At 56.0% G+C, this 20,272-nt stretch overlaps 3 protein-coding genes across 6 annotated transcripts; all 3 read right to left on the minus strand.

Annotated features, from left to right (window-relative positions):
- On the minus strand, positions 1-5,561 carry LOC148050205 (antigen-presenting glycoprotein CD1d-like). 2 transcript variants are annotated; one of them, XM_087744154.1, is made up of 6 exons: positions 5,417-5,561; positions 4,055-4,306; positions 1,388-1,669; positions 998-1,282; positions 796-892; positions 1-623 (listed from the first exon to the last, which is right to left on the minus strand). In XM_087744154.1, the coding sequence occupies exons 1-6, from the start codon at positions 5,487-5,489 to the stop codon at positions 563-565; spliced, it is 1,050 nt and encodes a 349-aa protein (XP_087600280.1). In that variant the 5' UTR covers positions 5,490-5,561; the 3' UTR covers positions 1-562. The 2 variants fall into 2 exon arrangements, with proteins under 2 accessions (XP_087600280.1, XP_087600281.1); XM_087744155.1 differs by lacking the exons at positions 1-623; positions 796-892 and adding an exon at positions 630-772.
- A 1,974-nt stretch (positions 5,562-7,535) lies between these two features.
- LOC148050206 (T-cell surface glycoprotein CD1b-3-like) lies at positions 7,536-10,994 on the minus strand. Of its 2 annotated transcripts, XM_087744423.1 has the most exons (6): positions 10,903-10,994; positions 9,312-9,572; positions 8,475-8,756; positions 8,085-8,369; positions 7,867-7,963; positions 7,536-7,715 (listed from the first exon to the last, which is right to left on the minus strand). In XM_087744423.1, exons 1-6 carry the CDS (start codon positions 10,973-10,975, stop codon positions 7,670-7,672), a joined length of 1,044 nt encoding a protein of 347 aa, XP_087600549.1. In that variant the 5' UTR covers positions 10,976-10,994; the 3' UTR covers positions 7,536-7,669. The 2 variants fall into 2 exon arrangements, with proteins under 2 accessions (XP_087600549.1, XP_087600550.1); XM_087744424.1 differs by lacking the exon at positions 7,867-7,963.
- A 3,120-nt stretch (positions 10,995-14,114) lies between these two features.
- On the minus strand, positions 14,115-19,716 carry LOC148050207 (antigen-presenting glycoprotein CD1d-like). 2 transcript variants are annotated; one of them, XM_087744152.1, is made up of 6 exons: positions 19,538-19,715; positions 18,172-18,423; positions 15,505-15,786; positions 15,112-15,396; positions 14,910-15,006; positions 14,115-14,737 (listed from the first exon to the last, which is right to left on the minus strand). In XM_087744152.1, exons 1-6 carry the CDS (start codon positions 19,608-19,610, stop codon positions 14,677-14,679), a joined length of 1,050 nt encoding a protein of 349 aa, XP_087600278.1. In that variant the 5' UTR covers positions 19,611-19,715; the 3' UTR covers positions 14,115-14,676. The 2 variants fall into 2 exon arrangements, with proteins under 2 accessions (XP_087600278.1, XP_087600279.1); XM_087744153.1 differs by lacking the exons at positions 14,115-14,737; positions 14,910-15,006 and adding an exon at positions 14,744-14,886 and having other exon boundaries at positions 19,538-19,716.
- Positions 19,717-20,272: the final 556 nt, after the last annotated feature.

The following is a 20,272-nucleotide window of genomic DNA, read 5'->3' on the forward strand; positions in this document are numbered from 1 at the left end:
TTCTTAGTGAAAACATGAATGTTTTAATTTCATTTTATACACATCTGCAGCTCCCACAGATTACATCAGAGTTTCAGTGTTACTCAGCACTTTGTAAAATGGTTTGTGGCCAGGTGCAATTAGTCTATGTGGAATAGTTCAGTCTCAGCACAACTTTTTCTGGAATATGGTTAATAAAGGCAGCTTTTAGGAAAAAATACTAGAAAGGTACAGTAGAAGGGCACAGCTTACCACCTACTGATAAATGTGTTATTGTACCAGAACTCGGAGAAATTGCTGCTGGGCATTGGGGTGCCCTGAAGAGCCTCAGTGGGTGCATGGGGCAGGGCCACAACATGAGAGGTGACCATGTGTAACGAGTGAGGAGGTCTCACACTTGCATCCTTGTCTGCCTAACAAACTGAAGTGAGTCAGGAGCCCCCCAGGTTTCCCCCCTGTGTCTCCGAGCTGAGTTGATCTCGCACTCGGCAATGCCCAGAATTTTGTCAAAGCAAAAAAAAGTAGAGTTTTTGTCCCTGTGAGGGTGGTGGAAGGAAACAGGGGCGGTGGGCTCCCTTCTGGGCTAAGCTTCTTTGCTCAGGATGGAGTTCCTGGACTCTGATTCCTCCATCTGCTGGTGCTTTCTGAAATGAGAGGGGAACAACTCACGGATACTCCATGGAAGAGACTTCATGGGGATGCAGACAGCAGCTGGCAGGGCTGGAGCAGGAGCTTCGCTGCTAAGTGCAGCAGTCCCCTGGGGCATTTCCTCCCCTCCTCTCCCACTGCTGCTCTGTGGGGCAGAAAGGACCTCACCTGCATCTCCACACCCAAAGCACTGTGATGGCAGCCGTGGCCACGGCTGCCAGCAGCCCAGCCCCGAGCCCTGCGATCAGCACCACCTCTGAGTTCCCTGAGAAACACAAGCAGAGACTCCCATGAGCTTTCGCAGCTTTGCTCCATCCCGCAGCGCAGGGCAGCTCAGAAGCCCCATCCCTGTCCCCCGGGTGGCACCTACCCCATGGGATGAGGAGGCTGCGGGTGCCCAGGCTGCTGTGGCGCACGCGGCAGGCATAGCTGTGACCATCATGGGGGGCCACGGCCAGGACGCTGCGGAGCTGGTAGGTGAGGTCAGCGTTGGGCAGGATGGTGCTGGTGTTGAGCGCTGGGCCCGGCGGCACCTCCTGGCCATCCTGCAGCCAGGCCACACTGATGGACCGTGGGTAGAAGCCGGTGACACGGCAAACCAGCAGGAGCTGGTGTGGTGTGGGTGTGCGGGTGAAGACTCTGGCCACAGGCGGCTCTGGGGGGAGAGCAGAGGGGTGGGGGGGAGCCCTGGTGGGGCACCACTTGGCCCCAGTGTGTGTGGGACTTTGGGGTGGCCATGCCTGGGTCAGGGTGGTCTCACCTTGTCTCTCCAGAGTTGCCCTCCCGTACTTGATGAATTTCTTCATGTGTTCAACACAGGTGACGTTGAGAAGGTGCTGCAGGGTCACAGAGAAGCCCGTGAAGGCGTTGAACTGCCTCTCAACTTGTGCCGCCAGCTCACTCTCCTGCCACCTCTCCCAGCGGCTGTTGTCCACGTCGAAGCTGAGGAAGTCATGGGTGTTGTAGGCGAGATGGTAGAATTTGGTATAAGAGCCATTGGGATACAAGTCGCAGCCGGTTGCACACTGGAACACAAAGGGGTCTGGGAATGACAATGCGCATCATGAGTGTAGCTCAAACTGGAGCCCGAAATTGGAGCCTGGCACCTGCTTCTTTGGGCACAGCCCTTTCCCCCTTCCCTCTGCATGCCAAGTCATTCTCCCCAGGGAGAAGACACGAAAGGCCAAAGCTCAATTAGAGTTGAAACTGGCCAGTGTTGTGTCAGACAACAAGAAAGGCTTTTTTAAGTACGTTAATAGCAAAAGGAGGTCTGAAGAAAACATTGAACCAATACTTGTTGAAGATGGTCACCTGACTAATAGGGATGAAGAAAAAGTGGAGGCATTCAATGCTTTTTTGCTTCAGTCTTTAGTAATATATTGGGCTGCCTGGTCCTCTGAGTCAGAGGACGACGACTGCGGGAGCAGTGACTTTCCACTTGTGGACACTGAAATTTTAAGGGACCAGCTCTATCTACTGAATGTTCACAAGTTCATGGGGCCTGATGGGATTCATCGTAGAATGCTGAAGGAGCTAGCGGATGTTATGGCAGGACACTACCATCTACTATCATCTACACTACCATCTACAGGAAAAGTCCTGTAACTAATTTGATATCCTTCTACAATAAGGTCACCCACCTAGTGGGTGAAGGGAAGGCAGTGGATGTAGTTTTTCTGGATTTTAGTAAGGCTTTTGATATTGTCCCTCACAGCATCTTTCTGGACAAGTTGTCCAGCTGTGGGGTGAGCAAGTTCACAGTGCACCGGGTGAAGAACTGGCTGAACGGCAGGGCTTAAAGGGTTGTAGTGAGTGGGGCTACATCTGGCTGGTGACCAGTCATCAGCGGTGTTCCTCAGGGCTCAATCCTAGGGCCAGTGCTGTTCCATATTTTGACCAATGATCTGGATGCAGGAGTTGAACGCACCATTTGCAAGTTTGCTGATGATACAAAACTGGGAGGTGCTGTTGACTCTCCTGAAGGACAAGAGGCCTTGCAGAGGGATCTAGATAGATTGGAGCATTGAGCAATCATCAATGGCATGAAATTTAACAAGAACAAATGCCACATTCTGCAGCTGAGATGGAGTAACACTGGACACAAATATAAACTGGGAGGGGAGTGGCTGGAGAGCAGTCCAGGAGAAAAGGATGTGGGGTGCTGGTCGGCAGCAGGCTCAATAGGAGCCAGCAGTGTGCCCTGGCAGCCAAGAGGGCAGACTGCATCCTGGGGTACATCAAACATGCCGTAAGCAGCTGGTCAAGAGAGGGGAATATCCCACTGTATTCAGCATTGGTGAGGCCTCATCTTTAGTACTGTGTGCAGTTCTGGGCTCCACCATTTAAGAAGGATGTAAAGGTACTAGAATATGTCCAGAGGAGGGCAACAAAGCTGGTGACGGGGGTGGAAGGCATGTCCTCTGAGGAGTGGCTGAGGACTCTGGGCTTGTCTAGTATGGAGAAAAGGAGGCTGAGGGGCGACCTCATTGCTCTCTACAGTTTCCTGAGGAGGGGACATGGAGAGGGAGGTGCTGATCTCTTCTCCTTGGGATCCAGTGACAGGATCCGTGGTAATGGTTCAAAGCTGTTTCAGGGCAGGTTCAGACTTGACATTAGGAAACTTTTTAGGTGGCTGATGCCCCAAGCCTGCCAATGTTTAAGAGGTATTTGGACAACGGCCTTAATATTTTGCTTTATCTTTTTGTCAGCTCTGAAGTGCTCAGGCAGTTGGACTAGATGATCGTTGTAGGTTCCTTCCAACGGAACTATTCTATACTCTGTACTCTGTACTCTATACTCTATACTCTGTTCTGTACTATGCCTCCATGTCACTGCTCTGCTTTATGCCTGATGGAAACTCTGTGGGTCAGAAACCTGTCCTGAGCCCTGTAGCTTGTTGACCTCAAGCTGCCCCTGCCCACAGCAGGGTCGGGAGCCATGGCAAAGCGGGAAGCACTGCTTTGGGGGAGTGACGGGACACGGGGTGCAGGTGAGTAGGAGGATGATGGCACTCTGCCCAGCGCCCTGCCCTTGGTTAACCAGCGCTGCAGCAGCATGTGGGGCCAGGCACTTGCTCTGTGTGTCCTGTCCCACAGACATGGGCGGAGATGCCCCTTTGACCTGCTACTCCACTTTCTCAGATGACTTCTCTAGTGGGATTTGAGGTGCCCGGAGAGCAATAGGGGGGGCTGGTGTGGGGGTGTAAGTGGAGCTAAACGTGGCCAAGGTTTGTGCTGGGGACCAGGATGGCCCCATGTGACCTTCACACAGGACAGAGTGGTTTGGGAGTCTTGCTGGTGCAGGATGAAGCCCATTACCTGCCCTCCTGCCAGACCCGGTTTGGGAAAGCTGTTCGTGGTAGCGGTGCTGAGCTCCTTCTCACAGTTCCCTGCCTTGGGCAAGGAGGTGCTGAGCACCTGGTACTCACATGGTGTGTGGTACAGCCTGGCATCACTCGACATGGACAGGATAAAGTTGTGCATGTAGATGCTGAACAGGTTTTGCAAGTTCTCCCACTCTGCTGCAGGCAGGGCCTGGTAGACCCATGGGTGCAGGATGTTCCAGGTGTATTTCTGCAGGGTAGCAAAGACGATGTCCTCCAGGGTGGCCCAGGATGAAATGTCCACAAAGTTGGTGTCGTGGAAGACAAAGGTTTGGAAAATGTGGAGTTTACAAGAGCCTGTGGGGAGAGGGGGAGAGGAAGGGGCATTGGGGTGCATGAGGATGCAGCAGGAGATCAGGGGTCTGCCAGCTCCAGTGCTCGTGGGCGACCTCAGGAGGAAGGGTGGTTTGCAGTGTCCCTGTGGACAGGCAGGGTGAGATGGGGCAGACAGGCAGGGCAGGGGAAATCCCCTGGTTTCACTCAGTTTTCAATTTCCTTCCTCTGAGCCTCAATTTGCCTCTAATTTCCTTTTTTTAGCCATCCACCCCCCCCCCCCCATGTGACCTTCTGACTTAGCCATGTGGAAGGGATGGCAGGGGGACCTCAGTGTTGGTTTGGGGCGATGCTTCCCCCAGCAAGGAGAACCCGTGCCAGACCCAGATCCACTGGAGACTGGCACACAGTGCAGGGGCTGGTGGGGCTGGGAGGGTGAGGCATTTCATCCCAGTTTAGGGGCTCCCGGGCAGTGCTCGAGACCAAACCCTAACAGGAGGCAGGAGACTGAGTTCAATGCTGCAGTGCTGAATGAGGCTTTGGTAGTAAGCAGGGCAGAGTGAAGCCTGTTTTGGAGCAGTAGGTGTCCCCCTGGCCAGGGCATGGTGAGGGCCTGCCCCCGGAATGGGAAACACAGGCTGGGGGTGCAGGTGAAGGCTTGTTGTAGCTGCAGGAGGAACCTTCAAGCGTTGTTTCATGGGGAAGAATGCAGAGGATCCAGGGACCCTTCGATTACAAGAGAAACCCCGGACCTGCTCAAGGCATTGGAGACCAGTGCAGGGCTGTTATGCCATGAGGGACTGAGAACCCCTGCTGCCCAACAGGCTCCCTGCAGGAGGAAGGTGTCTTTGGGGACACCCCAGCACTCCAGGCCTGGCTGAGGGACCCCTTGCCCCTTGGCTGCTCAGGCACCTGAACCCCAGTGCCAGTGGTGCTGAACTGGGCAGGATGGTGTGGGGCAGGGAACCCTGAGCAGGTGGGCAGGGATGGGGCACCTTTTGGTGCTGTGGGGTGGGGGCGTGGCCCCTTGGTGTTGGGGACAATGGCCTGTCGGTGCCCATCCCCTGCCTTCTCTGTGGGGTCCTGCAGTGCAGAGGTGGAAGCAGGTGGGGGTGAGCCAGGGCTCCCACTTACCCTCTGGATCTGCCCACATTCCAGGGAGGAGGAAGAGAAGGAAGAGGAAGAGGAGGAGGCGAGGGGGCTGCATGGTACCAGCAGCAAGTGTACAGGAGCAAGTGTAGCAGGAGGAGGAAGGCGCCACGGGAGCTGTGACTGCACACTTCCCCCAGGGCTGCTCTGCTTGGGCAGCTCTGGTGATGCCAGTGTCATGGGGTGGCCCCAGTAGCCAATGAGGCTGGTGCTGAGGTTTTGAGGAGGGCCTGGCTGGGCGTATTCCCCAGTGGGAGGTGGTGCAGCTGGTAGAGGGCTGGGCTGGGGTGCTCTGGCTGGTGGCTGTGAGCACCAGGGGAATTTGGGTGGGTGCAAAGTCATCCCACCTGGCTGCAGCAGCACCCTGACACCCAAGGAGATGTAGGCTGAGCCCAGCCCGTTGTGGCCTTTGCCTCCTCCCGTGGTAACCCCCAGGGGTTTACTCTGTAGGCCCTTGGCAGAGTATTGGGTTTACATGACAAGGTTTTGGTAGCCAGAGGGCTGCAGGAGTGGCTTCCGTGAGAAGATGCCAGAAGCTGCCCCGATGTCCAACAGAGCCAGTTCCAGCCAACTCCAAGACAGACTCACCGCTGGCCAAGGCTCAGCCTGTTAGTGATGTTGGTAGTACCTCTGTGATAACATATTTAAGAAGGGGTAAAAACTGCTCTGCAACAGCAGCAGGGAGAGAGAAGTGAGAATATGTGAGAGAAACAACTATGGAGATGCCAAATTCAGTGAAAGAGGAGGAGGAGATGCTCCAGGCACTACAGCAGAGATGGTGCCTGTGCAGCCTGTGGTGAAGGACCATGGTGGAGCAGATATCCACCTGCAGCCCATGGAGGATCCACATAAGAGCAGGTGGATGTGCCTGAAGGAGGCTGTGACCCTGTGGAGAGCCCATGCTGGAGCAGGCTCCTGCAGGACCTGTGACCCCATGGAGAGGAGCCCATGCTGGAGCAGGTCTTCTGGCAGGACTTGTGACCCTGCAGGGGACCCGTGCTGGAGCAGTGCATTCCTGCAGAACTGCACCCCATGGAAAGTACGCACACTGGAGCAGTTCGTGAAGAACTGCACCCTGTGGGAAGGACCCGTGCTGGAGCAGGGTGACAGAGACAACACATAATAAACTGATGGCAGTCCCCATTCTCCGTCCTGCTGGGCTGCTTGGGAGGAGGAGGGAGAGAAGTCAAGAGTGAAGTTGAGCCTGGGAAGAAGGGAGGGGTAGGGGAAAGGTGTTTTTAGATTTGTTCTTATTTCTCATCCTGCTCTGATTTTGATTGGCAATAAATTAAATTAATTTCCCCAACCTGAGTCTGTTTTGCCTGTGATAGTAATTGCTGAGCAATCTCCCTGTCCTTATCTCAACCCACGAGCCTTTTGTCATATTTTCTCCCCCTTATCCATTGAGGAGGGGGAGTGATAGAGCAGCTTGATGGGCACCTGGCTGCCAGCCAAGGTCAAACCACCATACCAATCTTCTTGGGGGCATGTTGCTCAAAGACACAGACCCCCAGAGCCTCAGTGTGGCTCCTTCATGGCTGTCAGGCATATTGGGAGGGTGACTGTCCCCCATCTCTCCAGCTTTTGCAGGAGCAGGAGTCAGGCATGGGGGTAGGAGCCAGGAGTGTAGGAGATCCCAACCCAAAACCATCCTGGATAAAGGGTGAGATCAGCACTGGAGCCAGAGCAGCTTCGCACCTGCTCGAAATGCTTCCCCACATCAGGGGATTGGTTGGAGATGTCACTTGGGTCCTCCCTTCCCCTTGTCTCCCCAGCAAAACAGCTCAGATTCCTCCATCTCTCCCTGATTGGTGGCCTGATCCATCCCCCATCCCACTCAGCAGCCTCATGCTAGTCTGGCTCCAGGTTGTCAATGCCCTTCTGCCAGGGACAGACACTGGCCATGGAGGTGCTGAGATGCAGGAGAGGCTGGTGGAGGAATTGCTTCTCCTGACATGCCAGGGGAGATCAGCCAGTGTCCAGGAAAAGGGAGAGCCTTCCTGGCTGCAATGTGGGGTCTCTGCAGCATGCTGGGGGTGTTTCCTGGGGGGGACCTCATGAGGGGCAAGGAGGGAGAGAGCCACAGGAGCCACGTGCAGCTAAGGAAGTTTGTAGCTGTTTAATGTGGTGGTTTTCCATAGCAAACCCCTGTCAGTGCTGATGGATCAGGGGTGGGAGAGGAGATGAGCAGGGAGAGCTGGTGGTGAGGGAGCTCATTTCTGGGCGGGCAGACAGGTCTCAAATGATGAATTCCCGGGTCTCCCATGTGGCCTCATCAACTATCCTGCAAAGGGGGGGCACTGTGAGCCACTCTCGGGCGTGGGGAATTCATCCCTGCAGAGCTGCTGCTGCTGCTGCTGCTGTTGCTGCTGCAAGCCCTGGCCTGACCCATCTGCCCATAAGCCTGAGAGCAGACGGCAGGAGGGAGACCTTGCCTGTGCTTCCACCACCAAACACCCCCGGCAGAGGCTGTGGCCGCAAGGAGCAGCACTGTGATGGCAATGCCGATGGTTGGAGCAGCGTTGTGGTTTTCTGGGACAGGGACAAAAGAGGGTGGCAATGTGAGTGTGGCAGCGCCAGGCAGGAGCTGCCCCTCGCAGAGCCAGTGGCTGCTATCTGCACCCTGCATCCCATCCCCCCGGGTGGCACCTACTCCATGGGATGAGGAGGCTGCGGGTGCCCAGGCTGCTGTGGCGCACGCGGCAGGCATAGCTGTGACCATCATGGGGGGCCACGGCCAGGACGCTGCGGAGCTGGTAGGTGAGGTCAGCGTTGGGCAGGATGGTGCTGGTGTTGAGCGCTGGGCCCGGCGGCACCTCCTGGCCATCCCGCAGCCAGGCCACACTGATGGACCGTGGGTAGAAGCCGGTGACACGGCAAACCAGCAGGAGCTGGTGTGGTGTGGGTGTGCGGGTGAAGACTCTGGCCACAGGCAGCTCTGGGGGGGGAGAGCAGAGGGATGGGGGAGCCCTGGTGGGGCACCACTTGGCCCCAGTGTGTGTGGGACTTTGGGGTGGCCATGCCCGGGTCACGATGGTCTCACCTTGTCTCTCCAGAGCTGCCCTCCCATATCTGCACAGGGTGAGGATGTAGCTCTGGCAGGAGATGGAGAGGAGGTGCTCCAGGAGCCCTGTGATGGCCTTCTGGCTGGTGAGGGACTTGCTGACCAGCTTTGCTAGCAGGGATGGCTGCCGGGGCTCCCAGCGCTGCCTCTCCACCTCGAAAGCTGTGAGGTCTGTGCCATCCGCCCCGACATCCATGAAGCCCCAGCTTGTCCTGTTGGGGTGCAGCACACAGCCTGACCGGATCTGGATCACAAATGGGTCTGCCAATGGCAGAGCCAGTGGAGAGGACCCATGAGTGTGTGGAACATGGGTGGCACAAGGCAGGATGTGACTGGAGTCATGCGCAGGGATGCAATGGCCAGTGGGGTGCAATGGGCAGCAGGGCATGGGACCATGCTTCAGGAAACCCTGGGACACCCTCTAAGCCCTCAGTCGCCTTTGAAGGCCAGTTAGCGCAGGGTGCTTGCTCAAACAGAGCGTTGTCCCCCAAAATATTTGTCCCCAACTTTCTCTTTCCCCGATCTGTGCTGTGAGGGTCCTGCAGCCCTGGTAAATTTGGTGGCAGCTCCCCAATGTGCAGAGGGGTTCCCCCGTGCCAGAAGGCAGGAGCCCTGAGGAGTCTTTTTGGTGCTGTGCCCTCCCTGCCCCTGCTAGCCATGTGTCCTGGCAGGAGGGCATTTCCCATTTCCCATAACCCTTTCAGGAGCTGTTGCACCCTATGAGACCCCACAAATGCCACCCTGGTGGGGAGGAGGGCACAGCCAGAACCTGGGGAAAGGGGCTAGAGCTCTGGCTGGGGTTGTCCCCATACTCACAGTCCTGTTGCGCCTGCTGGGCCACTTCGTGCACGTATCGGACCATATTGCGCAGAAAGACTTTGGAGTGGGACTTGATATTCTCTGCATCACCCTCGGCTGTGGCCTGGTGGACCCAGGGCCAGTGGAAATGGATGCTCCAGTTGGCAGGATCCAGCACAAAGATCGGCATGTCCCCCAGGAGAGCCACCGCGGACACCTCGGCAGAGCTGATGTTGGCAAAGAGGCTGGTCTGGAGCAGCTGCAAAACCTGCGGCTCTGCTGGGAAAGAGGATGGGGATGGAAAGGGCTGCAGAAAAGAGAAGATGGGGGAGGGTGGCTGAAGGGGAAACAAGGGGATTCAGACTAGATATAAGAATTTTTTTATGATGAGGGTGGTGAAACACGGGAACAGGTTGCCCAGAGAGGTGGTAGATGCCCCGTCCATGGAAACATTCAAGAACAGTCTGGATGGGGCTCTGAGCAACGTGATCTAGTTGCAGATGTTCCTGATCTAGTTGCAGATGTTCCTGCTCATTGCAGGGTGGGGTGGACTAGATGACCTTTAAAGGTCCCTTCCAACCCAAAGTATTCTATGATTTTATGCTTTTCACCCCACACCACGGGGACCCCCAGCAGCCTGCACTTGACCCTGCCTGGGCAACCCCCCAGCCATGTCTTTTGCTGGACTCCCACCTCCTCACCCACTCAGAGCTGCTTTCCTATCTCAACTTCCTCTGCCCCTGCTGCTCTTTTTCCTTCTCTATTTTGCTTTCAACGAGGTATTTCTCTCCCATACAGGGTTTCAGGCACCTCGGCCCCTCCTCTCCCGCCTCCCTCCTGCCCAGCAGTTACTGTCTGGCCGTGTGGAGCAGATGGGGGGGGCACCTCAGTGCTTGTTTTGGGGTGATGCTTCCTCCAGAAGAAGCACCCATGCCATGACCTGGATCTGCCAGAGACCCGCACATGGCACAGAGGATGTGGAGGATGGAAGAGGGAAAAGGGCATTTTGTCCAGGTTTGGGGGCTCCCGGGCATCGGGAGCTCAAGAAGACCGAACCCTGACAGGGGCAGAAGAGTAGCCCAGCCCAGAGATCAGTCCCATGTTCCAATGTCTGCTTCTGCCTGCCCCCCCGCCCCCGGAAACATGAGGCCTCACAGGGTTGTGGTGAAACGCTCTGTGCGACAGCAGCACCCAAAACACCGTCTCACAGGTGCAGCTTCCCAACAAACAAAGGGCTGATGGAAGGGGCCCACAGCACCATGTGGAGCTGAGATGGCACCCATGGGCTCTCTGCAGGAGGAAAGCACCTTTGGGGGAACCCAAACACCCCAGGCCTGGCTGGGAACCCCTGGCCCCACTTCTGCTTCGGTGTCTGAGCCCCTGTTCTGGAGCCGGTGGGGCATAAAGCCCTGAGCTGGAGGCAGGAACAGAGAGGGTGGGCAGGAACAGAGCACCTTTTGGTGCTGTGTGGTAGGGGGTGGCCCTTTGATGCTGGGGATCATCCCTCCCATGAAGGAGAGTGTGGCCTGGCCGTGCCTCCCCTGAGGAACCTGTGGGGTACTCTGACAGGGGGTGAGAGTGGTTGGGGTGAGCCAGGGCTCCCACTTACCCTCTGGGTTTGCCCACATCCCAGGGAGGAGGATGGGGAGAAAGAGGAAGAGGAGGAGGAGAGGGGGCTGCATGGTGCACGCGGCAAGGCTGAAGCAGCAGCAGCAGTGACTGCAGGAGGAGGAAGCACTCATGGGGTCCCACGTTTCAGCCCAGCCCAGCAGTCACGGCAGTGGCTCTCCGCCAATGGGACTGGTGCAGACATGTCGGGGAGGGCCCCAGAGGTCCTGAGCTGGGGACATGTGGGAGAGAGGAAAGCTGAAATAAGGTCTTGAGCATGAAGTGACACGACAGGCTGGGGAGAGCCCAGCCACTAGGAGAGGGCAGGGAAAGGGAGGCCCAGGAAATGGCACTAGGGGAAAATGGGTGCTTGGGGACCCGAGCTGAGTCCCCCAGAATCCCCCTCCCTGCTGATGGTACCTCGCCCCCACCCTCGTTTTGTGAGATGCATCAGCTTCGATGGAGGTGACGATGGCTTTGGGTTTCAGCCCTGACTGGAGAAAGACGGCTGCTGCCCTCTCAGCCCCGCATGGGGAGAAGGGCTCTTTTGGGCCCCCCCGGCACCTCCAGCTCAGGCTCCTCCTGCACTGCCTGCCAAAACCTGAGGATGGGGCTCCCCAGGGAGGAGGCGATGAGCAGTTCCTGCCCTGCCCATGGCTGCAGGAACAGTGCTGGGGAGCTCAAACTCTCCTGTAAATGCCCCCAGGAGGGGGCCTGGAGATGGGCTGCAGCCTGGCACTCCCCTTTCCTTCCCACCATCTTTGGTGGGGAACCCTGTCCCCCTCCTCAAGTGCCCCCTGGGCATGGGAACAGGAACTGTGGGGGCCATCTCCCTGCTCTGTCCCCATTGTCACCAGTGTCCCAGCTCTGGAGGGACACAGGGGTGACCGGAGCCAGCCTCACCCCCACAATGTTCCCTACCCACTGCTCCTCCCCGGCTGTCCCCTGGCACCTCCCCTCACCCCGCAGTTTCTCTTCCCCTTTCCTGGAGGTGCCTGCATTGGGGAGAAGGCAGAACCGAAACTACAGCCAAGGAGAAGTTTGAGGGGGCGTGCCCCGGTAACCTCCAAACACAACCAGGGCCAAGGCATCCCCTCTGCAATGTGGCAGGGCACCATGTGACCCCTCCAAGCACAACTGGGACCAGGTGTCTCTGCTCCATGTCTTCATCTTGGGTGTCCCCAGCTGTGGTGGGGACATGGGGAAGGCCATATGGGGCTGCTGTGGGCTGAGCTCCAGCACCCCATGACGCTGAGTCAGACATGGGGAGACAAGGACACCGACCCCCCTTCCCTTCCGTGGAACTGTCCTATGGAGAAGTAGGGATGCTGCGGTGGCCTGGCAGGCCCAGAAATGGCACCAACAGTCCCACTTCCCCAGCAGCTCACCTCGGCATCATCCAGGGGATGTCCGGCCATGCCACCACAATGTCCACACATATCCCAGCAGGGCCACCTGTGCCGGGGTCAGCAGAGAGTGTTTGGCTGGTGGGATGGCAAAGCGCAGCCATGGGGTGGCCAGTGAGGGAAGGGGCAGGGGGACGTTTGTCAACAGAGTCCTATGAGGTGACCATTTGTCCTCACGGTCCCCCTAAGGTCACTTCTTGCTGAGCAGCTGGTAGGCCATTAGCAGGCCTCTGGCTTGTGCAGGTGCATGTGAGGTCACTGGTGGCTGAGTAGCTGATAGGGCAGTTGCAGGCACCTGGCTTGTGTGAGTGCTCATGATCTCTTCAGCCCCTCCTGAATTTTCTCCAGATGTCTCCCATTGTTGCAGTGGAACAGTTCTGCTTTAGCTCTTCCTCTTCTCTATTGAATGTACTTGTCCTCATGGTTTTTTGGGGGGTTTTTTTGCACTTTTTCACTTGCTGCAGAAGAGGTCTCAACTTCTTCCTCCTTGATATTGTCACTTCCTTTGGTCAGCAAATGACCAAAGGGGGCAGGGGGCTTTTTGTTCACACAGATAATTGGTCCTCACAGTCCCCTAAGTGACTGTTGGTCCTCAGAGTCACCCCGCAGGTTACCATTGGTCCCCACAGTCCCCTCAGGTGACACTGTTCTTACAGTCCTCCCAGGTGACTACTGGTCCTCACTGTCCCGCCCCGCAGTGACTGTAAGACTTTGCAGTTCCACTTCAGGTGACCATTGGTCCTTGCAGTCCTCCCTCAGGTGAGGGCTGTAACTGCCCCCCGAGCCCAGAGCCATGCCTGGGTGAGTTAGGGGTGGGGTGTGCAGGGCTGCAGTGCCTCTGGGTGTTACACTGGGTGTGTGGGCACCAGCACCCACTGGGCCGGGCCGAAACACCTGAAGAGACCTCTTGAAACGCCTGGTTGGTTGTGTGTGTGTTATTGTAGAGTCTCTTGGGAGGTCATGCACACGACCACCTTTTCTTACCAGGCTTGCTCACTGTCTGCATCTGCTCTCCAGGTTTGGTGGGTGAGTTTCATCCTGCCATGTCCCGTGAGTGCTGCAGGGTGTTTCACTCTGTTTGGGAGATGACTTGCCCTGTGTGCCCTGTTGGTGCTGAGGCTGTGGGCTCCCAGCCCGAAGGTGAGCCCTGCCTGGAGCTGAAAGTTTCATCTGTCTGTCCTAGCTCAGCAAGGGCTGGGAGAGACTCAGCGTCACTCCTCCTGCAGCAAGATCCTTGAGCCCCGCAGTGCCAGCAGGTGACTCTGGCTGTCAGGGAAATTCAGTCCTGCCTGCAGCACTGTGGTTCACAGCATTTGGCCAGTGGACAACTAGCTGCAGTGAAGATGTGGTGGATGACCCACAGGCCAGTCGGGTTTTCTTCTGACTCACCTGATAGCTGGCTCACACACACTGCCAGAGACATTTCCTGTGAAACTTTGCCAGGAAGTTGGCCTGTGAAATCAAACCTTTTGAAGCTGCACATTGAAGCGTGTGGTTGATTGAGAGCACGAAATAAATTCCTTCCTATGCCTGTCTGAACTCCGCTGTCTCCGATGGGAGATTGGCTTCCTTTTTCTCTTTAGTTGGGAGGCTTGGGGGCACTTTACCCCCATGTGCACAGCTGCTTATTTCCATGAAATGTGTAAGAACGTGTTTGTATATGCACAAACACACTTTTACTTTTTTTTTTTTTTTTTGCTTTGGTGTTTCCTGCAATTAGCACCAATAATTCAGTGGTGCTCCAGCTTCCATTTGCAGCTGGTCAAAACCTCCCTGAGCCCATCCAAATCCTGAGGAAAGGCACATGTTCTTAGTGAAAACATGAATGTTTTAATTTCATTTTATACACATCTGCAGCTCCCACAGATTACATCAGAGTTTCAGTGTTACTCAGCACTTTGTAAAATGGTTTGTGGCCAGGTGCAATTAGTCTATGTGGAATAGTTCAGTCTCAGCACAACTTTTTCTGGAATATGGTTAATAAAGGCAGCTTTTAGGAAAAAATACTAGAAAGGTACAGTAGAAGGGCACAGCTTACCACCTACTGATAAATGTGTTATTGTACCAGAACTCGGAGAAATTGCTGCTGGGCATTGGGGTGCCCTGAAGAGCCTCAGTGGGTGCATGGGGCAGGGCCACAACATGAGAGGTGACCATGTGTAACGAGTGAGGAGGTCTCACACTTGCATCCTTGTCTGCCTAACAAACTGAAGTGAGTCAGGAGCCCCCCAGGTTTCCCCCCTGTGTCTCCGAGCTGAGTTGATCTCGCACTCGGCAATGCCCAGAATTTTGTCAAAGCAAAAAAAAGTAGAGTTTTTGTCCCTGTGAGGGTGGTGGAAGGAAACAGGGGCGGTGGGCTCCCTTCTGGGCTAAGCTTCTTTGCTCAGGATGGAGTTCCTGGACTCTGATTCCTCCATCTGCTGGTGCTTTCTGAAATGAGAGGGGAACAACTCACGGATACTCCATGGAAGAGACTTCATGGGGATGCAGACAGCAGCTGGCAGGGCTGGAGCAGGAGCTTCGCTGCTAAGTGCAGCAGTCCCCTGGGGCATTTCCTCCCCTCCTCTCCCACTGCTGCTCTGTGGGGCAGAAAGGACCTCACCTGCATCTCCACACCCAAAGCACTGTGATGGCAGCCGTGGCCACGGCTGCCAGCAGCCCAGCCCCGAGCCCTGCGATCAGCACCACCTCTGAGTTCCCTGAGAAACACAAGCAGAGACTCCCATGAGCTTTCGCAGCTTTGCTCCATCCCGCAGCGCAGGGCAGCTCAGAAGCCCCATCCCTGTCCCCCGGGTGGCACCTACCCCATGGGATGAGGAGGCTGCGGGTGCCCAGGCTGCTGTGGCGCACGCGGCAGGCATAGCTGTGACCATCATGGGGGGCCACGGCCAGGACGCTGCGGAGCTGGTAGGTGAGGTCAGCGTTGGGCAGGATGGTGCTGGTGTTGAGCGCTGGGCCCGGCGGCACCTCCTGGCCATCCTGCAGCCAGGCCACACTGATGGACCGTGGGTAGAAGCCGGTGACACGGCAAACCAGCAGGAGCTGGTGTGGTGTGGGTGTGCGGGTGAAGACTCTGGCCACAGGCGGCTCTGGGGGGGGGAGAGCAGAGGGGTGGGGGGGAGCCCTGGTGGGGCACCACTTGGCCCCAGTGTGTGTGGGACTTTGGGGTGGCCATGCCTGGGTCAGGGTGGTCTCACCTTGTCTCTCCAGAGTTGCCCTCCCGTACTTGATGAATTTCTTCATGTGTTCAACACAGGTGACGTTGAGAAGGTGCTGCAGGGTCACAGAGAAGCCCGTGAAGGCGTTGAACTGCCTCTCAACTTGTGCCGCCAGCTCACTCTCCTGCCACCTCTCCCAGCGGCTGTTGTCCACGTCGAAGCTGAGGAAGTCATGGGTGTTGTAGGCGAGATGGTAGAATTTGGTATAAGAGCCATTGGGATACAAGTCGCAGCCGGTTGCACACTGGAACACAAAGGGGTCTGGGAATGACAATGCGCATCATGAGTGTAGCTCAAACTGGAGCCCGAAATTGGAGCCTGGCACCTGCTTCTTTGGGCACAGCCCTTTCCCCCTTCCCTCTGCATGCCAAGTCATTCTCCCCAGGGAGAAGACACGAAAGGCCAAAGCTCAATTAGAGTTGAAACTGGCCAGTGTTGTGTCAGACAACAAGAAAGGCTTTTTTAAGTACGTTAATAGCAAAAGGAGGTCTGAAGAAAACATTGAACCAATACTTGTTGAAGATGGTCACCTGACTAATAGGGATGAAGAAAAAGTGGAGGCATTCAATGCTTTTTTGCTTCAGTCTTTAGTAATATATTGGGCTGCCTGGTCCTCTGAGTCAGAGGACGACGACTGCGGGAGCAGTGACTTTCCACTTGTGGACACTGAAATTTTAAGGGACCAGCTCTATCTACTGAATGTTCACAAGTTCATGGGGCCTGATGGGATTCATCGTAGAATGCTGAAGGAGCTAGCGGATGTTATGGCAGGACACTACCATCTACTATCATCTACACTACCATCTACAGGAAAAGTCCTGTAACTAATTTGATATCCTTCTACAATAAGGTCACCCACCTAGTGGGTGAAGGGAAGGCAGTGGATGTAGTTTTTCTGGATTTTAGTAAGGCTTTTGATATTGTCCCTCACAGCATCTTTCTGGACAAGTTGTCCAGCTGTGGGGTGAGCAAGTTCACAGTGCACCGGGTGAAGAACTGGCTGAACGGCAGGGCTTAAAGGGTTGTAGTGAGTGGGGCTACATCTGGCTGGTGACCAGTCATCAGCGGTGTTCCTCAGGGCTCAATCCTAGGGCCAGTGCTGTTCCATATTTTGACCAATGATCTGGATGCAGGAGTTGAACGCACCATTTGCAAGTTTGCTGATGATACAAAACTGGGAGGTGCTGTTGACTCTCCTGAAGGACAAGAGGCCTTGCAGAGGGATCTAGATAGATTGGAGCATTGAGCAATCATCAATGGCATGAAATTTAACAAGAACAAATGCCACATTCTGCAGCTGAGATGGAGTAACACTGGACACAAATATAAACTGGGAGGGGAGTGGCTGGAGAGCAGTCCAGGAGAAAAGGATGTGGGGTGCTGGTCGGCAGCAGGCTCAATAGGAGCCAGCAGTGTGCCCTGGCAGCCAAGAGGGCAGACTGCATCCTGGGGTACATCAAACATGCCGTAAGCAGCTGGTCAAGAGAGGGGAATATCCCACTGTATTCAGCATTGGTGAGGCCTCATCTTTAGTACTGTGTGCAGTTCTGGGCTCCACCATTTAAGAAGGATGTAAAGGTACTAGAATATGTCCAGAGGAGGGCAACAAAGCTGGTGACGGGGGTGGAAGGCATGTCCTCTGAGGAGTGGCTGAGGACTCTGGGCTTGTCTAGTATGGAGAAAAGGAGGCTGAGGGGCGACCTCATTGCTCTCTACAGTTTCCTGAGGAGGGGACATGGAGAGGGAGGTGCTGATCTCTTCTCCTTGGGATCCAGTGACAGGATCCGTGGTAATGGTTCAAAGCTGTTTCAGGGCAGGTTCAGACTTGACATTAGGAAACTTTTTAGGTGGCTGATGCCCCAAGCCTGCCAATGTTTAAGAGGTATTTGGACAACGGCCTTAATATTTTGCTTTATCTTTTTGTCAGCTCTGAAGTGCTCAGGCAGTTGGACTAGATGATCGTTGTAGGTTCCTTCCAACGGAACTATTCTATACTCTGTACTCTGTACTCTATACTCTATACTCTGTTCTGTACTATGCCTCCATGTCACTGCTCTGCTTTATGCCTGATGGAAACTCTGTGGGTCAGAAACCTGTCCTGAGCCCTGTAGCTTGTTGACCTCAAGCTGCCCCTGCCCACAGCAGGGTCGGGAGCCATGGCAAAGCGGGAAGCACTGCTTTGGGGGAGTGACGGGACACGGGGTGCAGGTGAGTAGGAGGATGATGGCACTCTGCCCAGCGCCCTGCCCTTGGTTAACCAGCGCTGCAGCAGCATGTGGGGCCAGGCACTTGCTCTGTGTGTCCTGTCCCACAGACATGGGCGGAGATGCCCCTTTGACCTGCTACTCCACTTTCTCAGATGACTTCTCTAGTGGGATTTGAGGTGCCCGGAGAGCAATAGGGGGGGCTGGTGTGGGGGTGTAAGTGGAGCTAAACGTGGCCAAGGTTTGTGCTGGGGACCAGGATGGCCCCATGTGACCTTCACACAGGACAGAGTGGTTTGGGAGTCTTGCTGGTGCAGGATGAAGCCCATTACCTGCCCTCCTGCCAGACCCGGTTTGGGAAAGCTGTTCGTGGTAGCGGTGCTGAGCTCCTTCTCACAGTTCCCTGCCTTGGGCAAGGAGGTGCTGAGCACCTGGTACTCACATGGTGTGTGGTACAGCCTGGCATCACTCGACATGGACAGGATAAAGTTGTGCATGTAGATGCTGAACAGGTTTTGCAAGTTCTCCCACTCTGCTGCAGGCAGGGCCTGGTAGACCCATGGGTGCAGGATGTTCCAGGTGTATTTCTGCAGGGTAGCAAAGACGATGTCCTCCAGGGTGGCCCAGGATGAAATGTCCACAAAGTTGGTGTCGTGGAAGACAAAGGTTTGGAAAATGTGGAGTTTACAAGAGCCTGTGGGGAGAGGGGGGAGAGGAAGGGGCATTGGGGTGCATGAGGATGCAGCAGGAGATCAGGGGTCTGCCAGCTCCAGTGCTCGTGGGCGACCTCAGGAGGAAGGGTGGTTTGCAGTGTCCCTGTGGACAGGCAGGGTGAGATGGGGCAGACAGGCAGGGCAGGGGAAATCCCCTGGTTTCACTCAGTTTTCAATTTCCTTCCTCTGAGCCTCAATTTGCCTCTAATTTCCTTTTTTTAGCCATCCACCCCCCCCCCCCCCCCATGTGACCTTCTGACTTAGCCATGTGGAAGGGATGGCAGGGGGACCTCAGTGTTGGTTTGGGGCGATGCTTCCCCCAGCAAGGAGAACCCGTGCCAGACCCAGATCCACTGGAGACTGGCACACAGTGCAGGGGCTGGTGGGGCTGGGAGGGTGAGGCATTTCATCCCAGTTTAGGGGCTCCCGGGCAGTGCTCGAGACCAAACCCTAACAGGAGGCAGGAGACTGAGTTCAATGCTGCAGTGCTGAATGAGGCTTTGGTAGTAAGCAGGGCAGAGTGAAGCCTGTTTTGGAGCAGTAGGTGTCCCCCTGGCCAGGGCATGGTGAGGGCCTGCCCCCGGAATGGGAAACACAGGCTGGGGGTGCAGGTGAAGGCTTGTTGTAGCTGCAGGAGGAACCTTCAAGCGTTGTTTCATGGGGAAGAATGCAGAGGATCCAGGGACCCTTCGATTACAAGAGAAACCCCGGACCTGCTCAAGGCATTGGAGACCAGTGCAGGGCTGTTATGCCATGAGGGACTGAGAACCCCTGCTGCCCAACAGGCTCCCTGCAGGAGGAAGGTGTCTTTGGGGACACCCCAGCACTCCAGGCCTGGCTGAGGGACCCCTTGCCCCTTGGCTGCTCAGGCACCTGAACCCCAGTGCCAGTGGTGCTGAACTGGGCAGGATGGTGTGGGGCAGGGAACCCTGAGCAGGTGGGCAGGGATGGGGCACCTTTTGGTGCTGTGGGGTGGGGGCGTGGCCCCTTGGTGTTGGGGACAATGGCCTGTCGGTGCCCATCCCCTGCCTTCTCTGTGGGGTCCTGCAGTGCAGAGGTGGAAGCAGGTGGGGGTGAGCCAGGGCTCCCACTTACCCTCTGGATCTGCCCACATTCCAGGGAGGAGGAAGAGAAGGAAGAGGAAGAGGAGGAGGCGAGGGGGCTGCATGGTACCAGCAGCAAGTGTACAGGAGCAAGTGTAGCAGGAGGAGGAAGGCGCCACGGGAGCTGTGACTGCACACTTCCCCCCAGGGCTGCTCTGCTTGGGCAGCTCTGGTGATGCCAGTGTCATGGGGTGGCCCCAGTAGCCAATGAGGCTGGTGCTGAGGTTTTGAGGAGGGCCTGGCTGGGCGTATTCCCCAGTGGGAGGTGGTGCAGCTGGTAGAGGGCTGGGCTGGGGTGCTCTGGCTGGTGGCTGTGAGCACCAGGGGAATTTGGGTGGGTGCAAAGTCATCCCACCTGGCTGCAGCAGCACCCTGACACCCAAGGAGATGTAGGCTGAGCCCAGCCCGTTGTGGCCTTTGCCTCCTCCCGTGGTAACCCCCAGGGGTTTACTCTGTAGGCCCTTGGCAGAGTATTGGGTTTACATGACAAGGTTTTGGTAGCCAGAGGGCTGCAGGAGTGGCTTCCGTGAGAAGATGCCAGAAGCTGCCCCGATGTCCAACAGAGCCAGTTCCAGCCAACTCCAAGACAGACTCACCGCTGGCCAAGGCTCAGCCTGTTAGTGATGTTGGTAGTACCTCTGTGATAACATATTTAAGAAGGGGTAAAAACTGCTCTGCAACAGCAGCAGGGAGAGAGAAGTGAGAATATGTGAGAGAAACAACTATG

The sequence above is a fragment of the Nipponia nippon genome, unplaced genomic scaffold (genome assembly GCF_047370975.1).
Source record: "Nipponia nippon isolate SJK-2023a ecotype South Korea unplaced genomic scaffold, ASM4737097v1 scaffold_9, whole genome shotgun sequence".
NCBI classification, from domain to species: Eukaryota; Metazoa; Chordata; class Aves; order Pelecaniformes; family Threskiornithidae; genus Nipponia; species Nipponia nippon.